Below are 12564 nucleotides of genomic sequence, written 5' to 3'. Positions count from 1 at the left end.
ATCAATCATCGCAAAGGTATGGTAATCTGCTACAGACACTGCCCTACTTACGGACAATAGTTTGCAAGTTGAATTGGTTCGTACATTGCTTCAGTGCTATATTTTGTATGTTTAAGGTTTATATAAGTATGTTTAAGACTTGTATAAGTAACCTGGATTGTTTTGTAGCAAAAAAAATAATTTCATTAAAAAATATGCTCTATAAAAGATTAAGTTGAGTTTAACTTACTTTTGGAAGATGCGTTTCAAGAGGTCCTCCTCCGTGGTAAAACGTGGCCGAATAAAAAGCGTTCCGACCATTTTCTCAACCGCATCAAGCTTTCTTATTCCACTTTCATTTCAAAATAAACACTTGCCTCTTAATTACACCAATGACATTGAATGGATGCACGAGATATTAATAAAAAAGTCAAAGTTCTTAGCCCGCCGGAGATACAATATAGAATGTTTACACACAAACTAGGAAGAGGAATTGGATTTCCTCTTCGGGGTAGAAGCTGGGTGACTTCTCACAGCACCACACGGCGGCGGCGGCGGCAGAAAGAAGCACTACAGTGATGTCCTGTACTCGAAAAAAGGTGCACAATACAAAATCTAACTTACAGTAATGTCCGGATATTTTTCAAAATCCCCCAAAAAATGTATATATCTACCGTAGTCGAATGGTCGTAAGTAGGGGAGCATCTGTACCATTAAACCTCTCGTATAACATGTAAACAAATGTCGAGTTCTTATCTAGGTTAAAAAAAGGCGCTTTATACAAAAATAAACACGTCCAGACTGAAAGGAGTCAGACTCCAATTAAAAAAAAAGTGAACAGTACATCTAAATATTTTTTTTTGCCAAATTAGCTTATCTCACTTTTAAATCGTTAAGCATGAAATTTCATTAAACGCATACATTAAACTCTGAGCACAGCGCAATTTTTGAAGAAAAACTAGAAAGATTGGACAGTATGCGACTATGTGAAAATGAAGCCTTCACAATCCACGACTTAGACCCAAATAGAATTCCACAAGAGTCAGGAAGGATTTCATGCTCTCATCACTGCCTCTCTGACTTGTTTTGACCAGAGGCGGGCACGATCTCAAACGGAAACTTCTGGGAAAAGTCAGGACTGGTTAACTTCTGACCAAATAGCAGCTAGTCCGTGATCAGGGAGTTTGACCCACAAAAGTTTTTTTTCCTTCCTAAAAAACAACACCAAAATGTGCATTATTAGGACTCCAAACTATGACCAGTTTCTCAACCGGGGCCACACAAGTTGCATGTCATGTCAATTACAGGCCATAAAGAGCAAAAGGTCAGGGGTCATCTTATTGTGAAGCACACAAAAACTCTGCTGGGACGTTTGAGGGCATACCGTATTTATTATACTTGTTTAATGAGCACCCTTGATTTTAGATTATAAATCGGTATATAATGTTGCATCTCCTTCTCTAACTTTGCAATTAGAGGCAATGGGAATAGAACCTGGGTCCCAGTTGAGACAGCCTAATAGCAACAACTCTGAGGTTACAGGTTCGCTGCTCCTTCAAGATAATTGCCCGAGTGTCTCTGGGCAAGACACTGAACCTCTAATGCCCCTGACAAGCAGGTAGGCACCTTGCATTGCTGACGCTGCTATCAGTGCGTGTGTGTGAATGGGTGCGTGTGAAATACAATGTAAAGCACTTTGGGGGGTCTTCAGTGACTTGAAAAGCGCGACATAAATGCAGTTCATTGAGAATTTACCATGACAACTTAGAAGGCAGTACATTTGATCTCATTACACCATTTTGGTCACAGTACCAAAGCCAAATGTTTATTTTGTGTTGTATTTCACCTATTGCAAAGGCAATAAATTCTATTCCAAGCAAATTTTTGTATTGTCTGTCATCTATAACACTGGTGGTCCAGATGGTAATATACGGCATTTTCGCCACAGCAACCAGAGTTCAATTCCTGTTGAAATTTTTGACTTATCAGTCGGTAAGACCTGGTGTGAAACACACATCCAAAGGTTGTGTTGTTTTTTTTAGGGTAAAAAATGTGCGTTACACACGGTAGATGAGGCATGTCAAAAGTCTGGCCCCATGGTCAAACTTTTACTAACCCGCGGCCTCTGTCATGAAATTCAAAATATGTGGCTCGCCAGTAATGTTGACCACAGTATAAAATAAATTCGTACAAGAAAGGATCACCATCTCAAGATGTTGGAAGTAGCTCATTGGCCAACTTGCCCAATGCTTTCTATGAGAATTTTAGCCCACCCTATTTCTGACATGGCCACAGTAAACAAAAAAAGGAGAGTATATTACGAGGACCGGTGCTTCCGGGAAATCCGAAACAACTGCATCTGTCTAATTTGCAAAGAGACTGCAGCTGTTTTCAAAGAATACACTGCCAGACGAAACACGCGGACTGCAAAAAGCTAATTGCAAACAAACACTGAAAAATGGAAGCTGGTGCAAACCATTTTTACAGCAGAGTAGCGTTTTCTCACGAGACCCTGCAAGTCAAATGAAAATGCTATAAAGGCGACCTATGAGGCCGTGACGCTGATCGCCAAGCGCTGCAAACCTTTCTCGGAGGGTGAATTTATCAAAGACTATTCAAAGAATGCCAGACTGAATAGTCAGTCAGGCCTCGCATATTTCCGTTTTACCAAATTTGGCCCGTTTTCTGAAAAGTTTGGACACCCCTGTGGTAGATGTTTTCACAAACACAATCCTTCCACAGAATATTAAAAATAATACATTATGTGCTTGTCTAAACCCGAGGTGGCAAACTTTTACCAGAAAAGAAATCGAATGCGATCATTGGAACGGTGTATTCACGCACATAGACCTAACCTCGCTTCAAATTGATTGGTTTCAATTTTTCAAGTACTAACATAAGAAGAAATCCAGTGTGAATCATGTATGGGTTCATAGTGGAAAACACACTAGTTTTTTTTAATGTTTTTTTTTAATGTTTGGCGTTTTTAAGGGAGAAACTGATATTGTAACGCAAAACACGGTGGTGTTGGTAGCATACCTATGTGGGTGGGGAAAGAAAATTATTATTATTTCGTACATGAAAGACATTTGTTTACACAAATTATCTTTGTTTTTTTCCTGCATAGTCTGTTTTGTTGTGAGTGAATAGGTGCCACGTTGTGTTTGTAAGGTTGATTATCGCTTAATAGGGGAGAATTGCAATTAATAAGAGGAGCAATTGCCTGAAGTTGTGAGAGTAGTAAATCCGAACGTTTTCAATCATTGACGTGCTCAATTCAACTTTTTGTAAGGAGGAGGAGTGGGGGGAGGCAGATGCGTTAAGAACTCACCCAGGAGCAGCAGTTTGACTTCTCTGGCCGCCTTTTCTCCATCTTCTCGCAGACCTTTATCGATCATTTTGGATTTCTCCGCCGCGGCTTTATCCTCCTGGCTCACGGTGCAGCCCATGGTTCCGAGTGCTCGCTTCAGGGCTGCTGCTTAAGTGGTCAAAATCACCCGAGAAAGAAAATACGAGGCTTGAAGCCTTTCTTTGTGGAAAGGGGGGGAAATAAAGTTGAGTAAAGCGACTTCCCTTTTTGTGAGGGGACGGTTACACGGAGCTCGATAGCCGTCAAATCGAGCGACTTGCTCGGTCACAAAAGCAGCGTGAGTGCCCCCCTTTTTTCCAGGGGGAAGAAGTCGCCCTAAAAAACTTTTTTTTTCGAAATTGTTGCGTTAGAAAAAGATATCACGCACTTTTTCTACGCATTCTAAAACTCACGAAAAAGACTCCGGAAGTTCCTGTGGAAAGTACACAAAAAGTATTCCAGCTGTCCAAAAAAAAGGATCAATCAGAGAATCGGCAAACACTTTCCAGTAGGGCGGTTGTTGTCTTTTGTTTTTAAAGAAATGGTTGTCCTACTGTCTTGTGGACATCTTGCATGCTTTCTGGCGGAGATTTGTGAGTTTTGAAGCCACACCCGGAGGGAGAAGCGGTCAAGTTCCCCTCCAGCAGCCACGACAGGCACAAACAGCGTCAGCCTGCAGTTACTCCACGACAAGAAAGTGTGCAAGTCGCAAACGAAAAGGCTTTTTTAAATTAAGAGTTGACTCGTGATTGGGAGTCGAATGGTTGCGCCCGTTCGCGTACAACACAGGAACGGATGATGTGTGCGGATGGGTCGTTTGCGAACGAGATAAATCTGTGAGACGACTCTTTTGGGTAAATGACGAGAGCTGTTTCGCTACCAATAAGGAGACGGGTCACTTTGAAACTCTCGCTCTCTCTGCCTCTCTCTCTCTCTCTCTCTCTCTCTCTCTCTCTCTCTCTCTCTCTCTCTCTCTCTCTCTCTCTCTCTCTCTCTCTCTCTCTCTCTCTTTCTATTTTTTATATTTCTTTCTTTCTTTCTTTCTTTCTCTCGCTCTCTCTCTCTCCCTCTCTCTTTTGAGACATTTTTGTGATTAGGGGCTATACAAATAAATGTGACTTGACTCTCTCGTTCTCGCCCTCTCTCTTTCTCTTGTTCTCTCTCTCTCTTCACCTCTCTCTATCTCTAACTCTTTTTTTCTTTCCTTCTCGCTTTCTTTCTTTCTCTTTCTCTCCTCTTCTGTCTTTCTTCCTCACGTTCTGTCTTTTTGTGTTTCTCTCTCTCTGTCTCTCTCTATATATCTCGTTTCACTCTCTCGTATTTTGTTTCGGTCTTCCTCTCTCTCTCTCTTTCTCTCTCCTTTGCTTTCACATACTCTTTCCCAATTTCACTCTGTCTTTCTCGCACTCTTCGTCTTGCTTTCTTTGTCTTTCTTACACTCTCTCTCCCTCTCTTTCTTTATTTGTTTCTCTCTCTCTCGCTCTCTCTCTTGCTTTCTCTCGGTCTTTCTCTTTTTCTCTCTCTTTCTCTGTTTCTCTCTGTCTTCCTCTATCTTTCTTGCACTCTTTATCTCGCTTTCTCACTCTCTCTTTCTCTCTCTATCTCTTTCTCTCTATCTTTCTCTTTTTGTCTTTCTCACTCTCTTTCTGTCTTTGTCTCAAACTGTTTATCTTTATCTCTTTATTTCTTTCTTGCACTCTCCCTCTCTCCCTCTCCTTCTTGATTTGTTTCTCTCTCTCCCTTGCTTCCTCTCAGTCTTTCTCTCTTTCCATTTCTCTCTGCCTTCCCGTATTTCTTTCTCACACTCTTTAACTCTCTCTCTCTCTCTCTCTCTCTCTCTCTCTCTGTCTCTCTCTCTCTCTCTCTCTCTCTCTCTTAAAGACACTTGTGACTGGTCAATAAGAGTGGCATAATATCTGTGTTGTTGTCTTAGTATGAACAATTTACATTGGATTCATTTGGTGAATAATGATTCTATACTATTGGTGCCGAAAGAGCTGGCTCTTTTTAGTGAGCCGAGCCTGAAAAGCCAGTTCTCTAAACAGAGTCTGGATTCACATTACTAACAGAAACCCCCTCTTTTTTTACTACTACGGAATTTTTATGAGACCAAATCAGAAACATAACGTTCTAAGTTCAATCATTTACAAAGTTTTTTTAATACTCCGCATAGTAAATATATTTAGTAAATGTTCATCCTGTTTTGCATTCAAATCCATATTTTACAATGTTTTTCTTAACAAAACTAAAATGAAACAAGCAGGGTAATTTGATGCTCCATTTTGGAATGAGTCTAAAGATCCAATACTCAAAAACTAAATTGATTTTTTATCAATTATGAGTTGGGGGGTAAGGGGGGGGGGGCATAAAGCCCTTGCTTGGCATCAAGTGTTCTGGGTAATGTAGTCAAAGTAACATCACTCTTACGTTTGTGAGTCAGTTAGATGCGTTTTTCTCGGTTAGTTGATTTCAAACGAAAATAAGTTTTTGTGTTCTTCTCTGTGTTTTTATTTTCAGGATAGTGTGTGAAAACACTGCTTTTGAAATAACATTATTTTTGCATTTTAAATTCAATAATGCACGTGCATCATTTTCTTTCATTTGTGTTCAGTATTATTAATGTTTAAATGAGTTGCACGTTCTCAAGATCAATTGCAGTGGGAAAATAGATATACATAAAGTCATTTTGCTTAATTCCAATTATAACATCTTATTTCTTCATTTTAAGTGGAATAAATATTATCTACAAAAATAAGTGACACATACAGTGTAATTAGTAATCCGAGTCTAATTAATCATCTATATTTTTATATATGTTTAAATCTTAAGCGTATCAGCTTGGCAACACCCATTTTGAAGTCAACGTCAGTCACATCGTATCAAGTAGGTTTATAGCGTCTCCTGGTGGATGATGTTGTAACCTTTACCAACAAATACTGTTTTTTGATGTATTAACCTGACACTAAGTGAAGAAAATATGAACAAATCTAGTGGTGTCTGACTTGAGGACCCATATTTACAAGATGCGACCCAAAATAATAAAAATAAATAAAACTTCTCGAATTAATTTAATGAAAATGAGATCAAATTAGATTTTTTTTTTAAATAAAACAACTGAAGAAGTGTGTATGGAAGGAGTTTTTTTTCAAGGGACACTCTGTAATATGTGTAGTGCAAGCAAAAACAAGTGCTTCAAAACACAAGGGAAAAATACAAAATACTGCAACTCAAAGTAACCAAAGCGTACCTTTTTTGTTCTCATTTTCTTGTCCAGCCTACCATAAGATTTTGGTTTTGGTGGATTGTCCATAGCAGCAAGATGGTGGATAACCATGTCAGCTCCCTGTAGGTGAGCCCTGGCATTTCTGGACCAACGAGTCTTTAAAAAAATGTATGTTTATTTCATAGTTCGTGTATTTTGCTTATTATACAAATTGTTTTCAATCAGTTGAGTTATTTAACCCCTAGGACAGGGTTAGGGAACCTATGGCTCGGGAGCCATATATGGCTCTTTTCACGAGTACATGTGGCTTTGAAATAAAATGTAACTATTGAACATCTCTCTGTGGCGTTCCAAAGTCAAGTGATTTTATCCCAATTTTGGTCCATATAAAGCCGAAGCAACTTAATGCAGAAGTTAGATAAGAAACCATTTAAACTGATAAATAAAAACGCAGGCAAACGACTTTGATTGGGTGAGCAGTACAGGTGGGCGGATCCCTGCACACAGCGCCAGGCACTTCTCTCTCTCTCTCTCTCTCTCTCTCTCTCGCTCAATACAGTCTACACCGAAAGTGAATATGACGATATGCTTATCGTTTGCAGAAATTTGTGACATTTTTACAAAAGAACTTTGCTTGCACATTGTTTTTAAACCGTTATTAAGGACAAATTTCATGGAAAAAATGCCTCAACACTCTTAACTTAAGGTGGAAGACAAATTGTAAATGGCATATTTACATTGATTTGGGACACAGGATATGGCATTATTATCATTTCATACATTTGATTAAATCATCAAATGACACACAGTGAAATAAAATGTGCAGAAGAATTAGCTTTTGTTCAGAGAGCGTGTTTGGCAGGTTTTATAATTTTGTCTGAAAATATATGATGTGACTCTCTCAATTTCTTTTTAAAACATTTTTTGCTTTTATGGCTCCTTGGGTCAAAAAGGTTCCTGACTCCTGCCCTAGGAGATGCTAAATAACACACTAAATCCCTTTAACAATAGGAACTGCAGTACCGGCCGTGCCCTGCCAGGGGGTGTATTACTTACAGATCGTTATAAGTCAATGAGAGCCATACACTTCAACGAGTTTAAACTTCCCAAAGCTAATCAATGGCAGACTGAACCCTGGTAGCCCGAGTGTAGAGATTTTCCAAAATTTTTCCAATTGCTACTACTAGGTGTGTTGCATATTTTATGTAGCCGTCATTTTTTGGATCATCGACCTTTTTAAGGTCATTACACCCAGAAAGCGCCCAATCTCGTAAAGCTAAGCAGGGTTGGACCTGGTTATTACTTGGATGGTAGACCATTTGGGAATACAAGGTGCTGAAAATCGGTCTGCTGCGACAACACTGACTGTACCCCCTGGTATATAAACTTTCACCAAGGCGAAGAAATAGATCAAATAAAATACAAACAGGGAATATAAAGTGACATCAACGCAAAAAGGTATGTATTAACTTTATTGCAACACTGTTTACAGTACAATACTGCCAGCGACATATTAAAATATAGACATACATGAAAATAGACAAGAATTGAAGGACAAGAGATTTAAAAGCACTTTGAGAATTATTATATATATTTTTATATTCGACAGAAACTGTACCTGCTATATACATTATACAAACTAGATATGCATTTCCAATATAAAGGGTCCAACATGTATTTACATTTATTTATAAATGCTGGCCAATGTTGACATTTAATACGTTAATACATTACAAAGGGTGTCAACTGAGCACTGACGTAGGATTTAAAGAGGTCTGGACTCAGCCACCGACATCGATTATCACAGATATTAATCGTGTTTTTGTGCCACTGACATTTCCAATGGGGACGGAGAATGAATCCCACCTCAAAACAAAAACTCATAAGCCGACCGACACATTTACCATGTAGCAAATCGACAGAACACACAAAAAAACACTAAGCGTACACAGTTCTGCCGAATTTGTGGAAAAAAAGGTGAAATCACGTACATTTCAACAAATCCACGAATTTGAGCCAACTGTTACCGATGGTGACATCATAAACACAATTCCACTAGGTTATGAGTTCTGACTTGCAAGTATACGTTCAAATGTCACAAACACTGCATATAGTCACCACGGTTGTGAAGTTTTTCTTCATAAATATGAGGAACCTGCAACCACAAACCCAACTAAATCAAATGTCCTCTACTCAACAGATCAGGAGAAGAGCATTAGAAAGGATCTGGTTAGTTCAAGTCCTATTTGATTAAATCCATTGACACATTGCTACTTTTGGTGGAATTAACATGGGGTTGATTAATACAGCATATATCGTGTTATACAAAAAAGGACACTCCCACACACGTTTAAATCGTTTCACGAAAAGTCGACGGCTACAAGATGTTGTGCTTTTAGTCGAAGAAAGTGCTAATGCTAAACGGCAACGTTGCGAACTGTCTCGTTGCTAGTTAAAGACGTTAACGTGGAAGTCACAGCGAAACTGATTGCTGAGTTTGGTCACCGCGAGTGGACAGCAGGGACTGAAAACGTACAGTAAATTCTGGACTACAGAGAGAATGGGATTAAAAGCAGTCAATTTAAGGGAGAAACTCCAGTTTTTTGTACAAAAACGCACCGGATTTTTAAGCTGTAGACTTTGAACAGCCATAAAAATAAACTCATTTGTGGCCGTTTCTAACATTTTGAATAATCAGCGGGGAAATGTCTAGTAAAGAAAAGTAACACATTGTGCTATGGTTAAGATTCTCGTTTGTGGACTGTGTCTGCTGATGTGGATTTTAAATATTAATTAAATTGGCATTGGCACGGTGGGTGGGTGGTTAGCGTGCAACCCCACTGTGCAGAGGTTCAGGGTTAATTGACCAGTCCAAATTGTCCCTAGGTGTTAATGAGTGAGTGATTGGTTGTCTCTGTGTGCCCTGCAACAGTCTGGAAACCAGTTCAGGGTGTCCTTTGCCCACTGCCTGAAGATAGCTAGGATGGGCTCCAGCACCCCCGCGACCCTACTGAGGATAAGCAGTGCAGATACTGGATGGATGGACAACCGCACAAATGCAACAAAGAAAATACACAAATGTTTGCACGTAGTGTCAACTGATTGAATATATTAGTGTGGCAGCAGGTGAATATAATCATAGGGTATATATTTTCCTGACGGTCCGATAACTGTCAGCCAAATAATTATCGTGGGTGTCCTTAGCTGGCCCATTGAAGTAGCTGCTGGATGCATAGGGTGGAAGAGACAGTGATGACAGATTAAAAAGAAACTGATTTCAAAACTTCCATGTGCGAAGATTTCCATGCCCATGAAATATGTCCTTGCTTTAATTGCCTTATTATTTTTAATAATACTACTGATCGTCGATTGATTATGATCATGATTATGATATGATCACTTAGAGCGGGTAGCGATTTGTGTGTCAACATATTTCTTGATGACCGCAAGCTTCATTTCCAAGGTTATCAGGTTTTTGCTTATCCCTTTAGCATCACAGCAAGCTTTGGAAATGACTAATGGCAAACAAAGCATAAGATCACTCTTATAAGTGTACATAAGTGTACAGACTGTTGTGATCGTACAAGCTTCTGAATTTTAGTCGCTACAGTACATTGATTTTTGTTCCGAGGATGTTTTTGTCGCACTCCTGGGAGTAGGTTAATGCCAATTCGATTAGTATTGACTGCAAATAAGCTGCATCGTATTGCAAGCCGCAGTGTTTAAAATGTAGAAAAATTTTAGCGGCTTGTAGTCCAGACTTTACGGTGTATCTGTACCTTCTTTTTTATTACATGAAATAAAATTCAGACTATTGGTACGGTGATTTAAACAAATTACCCCCAAAAAACCCTTGACTTCCACTTAAGTGAAAAAAAACTGTAGTAGTCTCTGCTTGGATGGACCCTGTTGCCTAAGTTATCTCAGGAAAAAACACATAATATTAAAAATAATCATTCGGGAAGAAGAATACTGAGAGGTAACGTTCTTGAGGTCTTAAGGATATGCAATCATTTAATAACCCAAAACAAAACAAGCCACGTCAATGCCTTGAGATAAGAGTGACTCATGTTTTAACCAGAATTGGCTTAGCTAAAACAAAACAATGCCAAATACTATAACAAGCTAACAAATGCAATCTTTTTTGTAGTGTTAATAGAGTATTTATTTTTAATTTTACCCAAACAACCGAGTGAAGTTACTTAAAAGGACAGTATGTATTATGCATAACGGTGCGGTTTGGTCACTTTAAAGTCTCTGTGGTTTGTATTTGTGCTTTTTAGCACTCGTTTTTGGTAACTCTGCAGAATACAGATACATAAAGTGTTCAAATAATGCCCGCTGTCCCTTAAGTGTGTGAAACTTCTTCCTGTGCACGTCTAAATGTTGTACAGTTGTATATACCACCCCCTAGTGGAGATGTTTACACACTCCAAAAAGCAGCACAATATTCAGTGAAATAAAAGCAGCATGGAATTAAAATGTACTGTTTTTTTGTGTCACATGTATTTATTTAATTACTTGACACTGCGTAAAAGATCAATCCGAAAACAAATGACTCGACGTATAGCTCATGTATTTTTAGCATATTATTCAAATCAATCTTGTTTTTGTTTTTTTCATAAATTACATTTTTTTCTACCACTAGGGCGTGCTATATATTGCACAATGTCAATTTAAATTATAATATGATCGTGACTTATCTATGATAAGATTATTATTCATTCTTTTTTGTATCGGACACTTGCAAAGGAGATAACATCAGATACCAGATCGTTGTTTTGACTATTATGCACGGTTTAAATCATTGTCACTATCAGCCAATCATGCTGCTGTTCTTTGATATCCACACCCTTTAAGGTGCATTTGTTTTTGTAACCCAGGAGATTTTAAACATTAAAGGGCTCATGGGAGGGTTTTTAGAACTGGTTGGAATTTCTTATCTGAGGTCGAAGGCTTTCTTCCCTGTTTTCCTTGCAAGCTCAATCAAATGATCAAAAACAAACGATGTCTTCTCTCCTTGTTTTTAGTGCCTACTCAATTCTAAACGTATCACATTACAAATTTATTACCCATAAAATGCTCTGAAACCAGATTCTTATTTTTTACAATCTGTAAAAAAACACTAAAAACACTCTTATCTCAAGGCGCCAGTTTTCTTTTAAAAACAGCAAGGATCTAAATAGAGGTGTTAACTTTTTTTTTTTTACACAATTAAAAAACATCCAGTTTGATTTAGAAGATATAGAGGAAGGAATGTTGTTGAAAATGTGCTTGTTTGTGCTACACGACGGCTCGGACGGAAGCTGAAGGTAACGGATGTCGGTGTGAGCTATTGCACACCGAGTTTTTTCAAGTGTTAAAAAGAAATTGTGTATTGCATTCACAGTCGCACTGATAACCACGACATTGGGCAGAGTGACGAATTCACGTGAAAAGGAATCAGAAGCGGCTTCCTACGTTGTTGCTTTTATGTACATCTCACCTGACAAGGCACGCCCCCTCCGGCTAAGAAAAGAGAAATAAATAGACTTCTGCTTGTCCGTGTCGTGTGGCCGGATGTACGGTACAAGTTTGTTTTGTGCTAAGAGTGCGTCGGCTGAAACCTGTCACTGTTCCGGAATTTTCTATGGAAGATCCAAAGTAAAACCACGAAGAGTAATATAATCAGGTAATCTAAACGAGAAAAAAAGGATAGTGCGGTTCCTGGGTAGGGTCGAGGGCCTGCTTAGTGGCCTGTGCTTGCTGTGCTGCTGCCTAAAGTCCAGTCAATAATGATAAAGCTCAGACTCATGATCATGAAGAGGAAGCCGAGGCCGGCAAAGCAGGCAGCCTGTAGGAGGGAAAGAAAAAGTCAGGATCAGTTAAGGAAGTTATGTCAAATGTATGGCCCGCGGGCCGGATCCGGCTCGTTGAATTTTTTAATCTGGCCTGCAGTAAATTTCTGAGTATGCCAAAAATAAGCAAGTTTCTAGGTCAGGGGTGTCAGACTCATTTTTAGGGTGGGGACCAC

General features: G+C 39.0%; 2 protein-coding genes across 3 annotated transcripts in view; both read right to left on the bottom strand.

Annotated features, from left to right (window-relative positions):
* Positions 1-4046, bottom strand: part of LOC148364311 (guanine nucleotide-binding protein G(i) subunit alpha-2-like) — a 90937-nt gene extending 86891 nt beyond the window's left edge. Inside the window, exon 1 of the mRNA XM_088338378.1 lies at positions 3311-4046. Within this exon, the coding sequence (XP_088194504.1) occupies positions 3311-3428 (118 nt within the window). The 5' untranslated portion in view covers positions 3429-4046. The remainder of the gene's footprint in view (positions 1-3310) is intronic.
* A 3961-nt stretch (positions 4047-8007) lies between these two features.
* The window catches only part of LOC148364308 (sodium-coupled neutral amino acid transporter 3-like), a 71406-nt gene continuing 66849 nt past the window's right edge, over positions 8008-12564 (bottom strand). For both annotated transcript variants that reach the window (XM_088338376.1, XM_088338377.1), the window contains one exon: positions 8008-12384. In XM_088338376.1, the coding sequence (XP_088194502.1) occupies positions 12280-12384 (105 nt within the window). In that variant the 3' untranslated portion in view covers positions 8008-12279. The remainder of the gene's footprint in view (positions 12385-12564) is intronic.

Source organism: Urocampus carinirostris, chromosome 6 (genome assembly GCF_059441175.1).
Source record: "Urocampus carinirostris isolate Australia breed hairy pipefish chromosome 6, RoL_Ucar_1.0, whole genome shotgun sequence".
Taxonomy (NCBI): Eukaryota; Metazoa; Chordata; class Actinopteri; order Syngnathiformes; family Syngnathidae; genus Urocampus; species Urocampus carinirostris.
The sequence above is the reverse complement of the archived record's forward strand: the minus strand, read 5'-3'. Positions and strand labels throughout refer to the sequence as shown.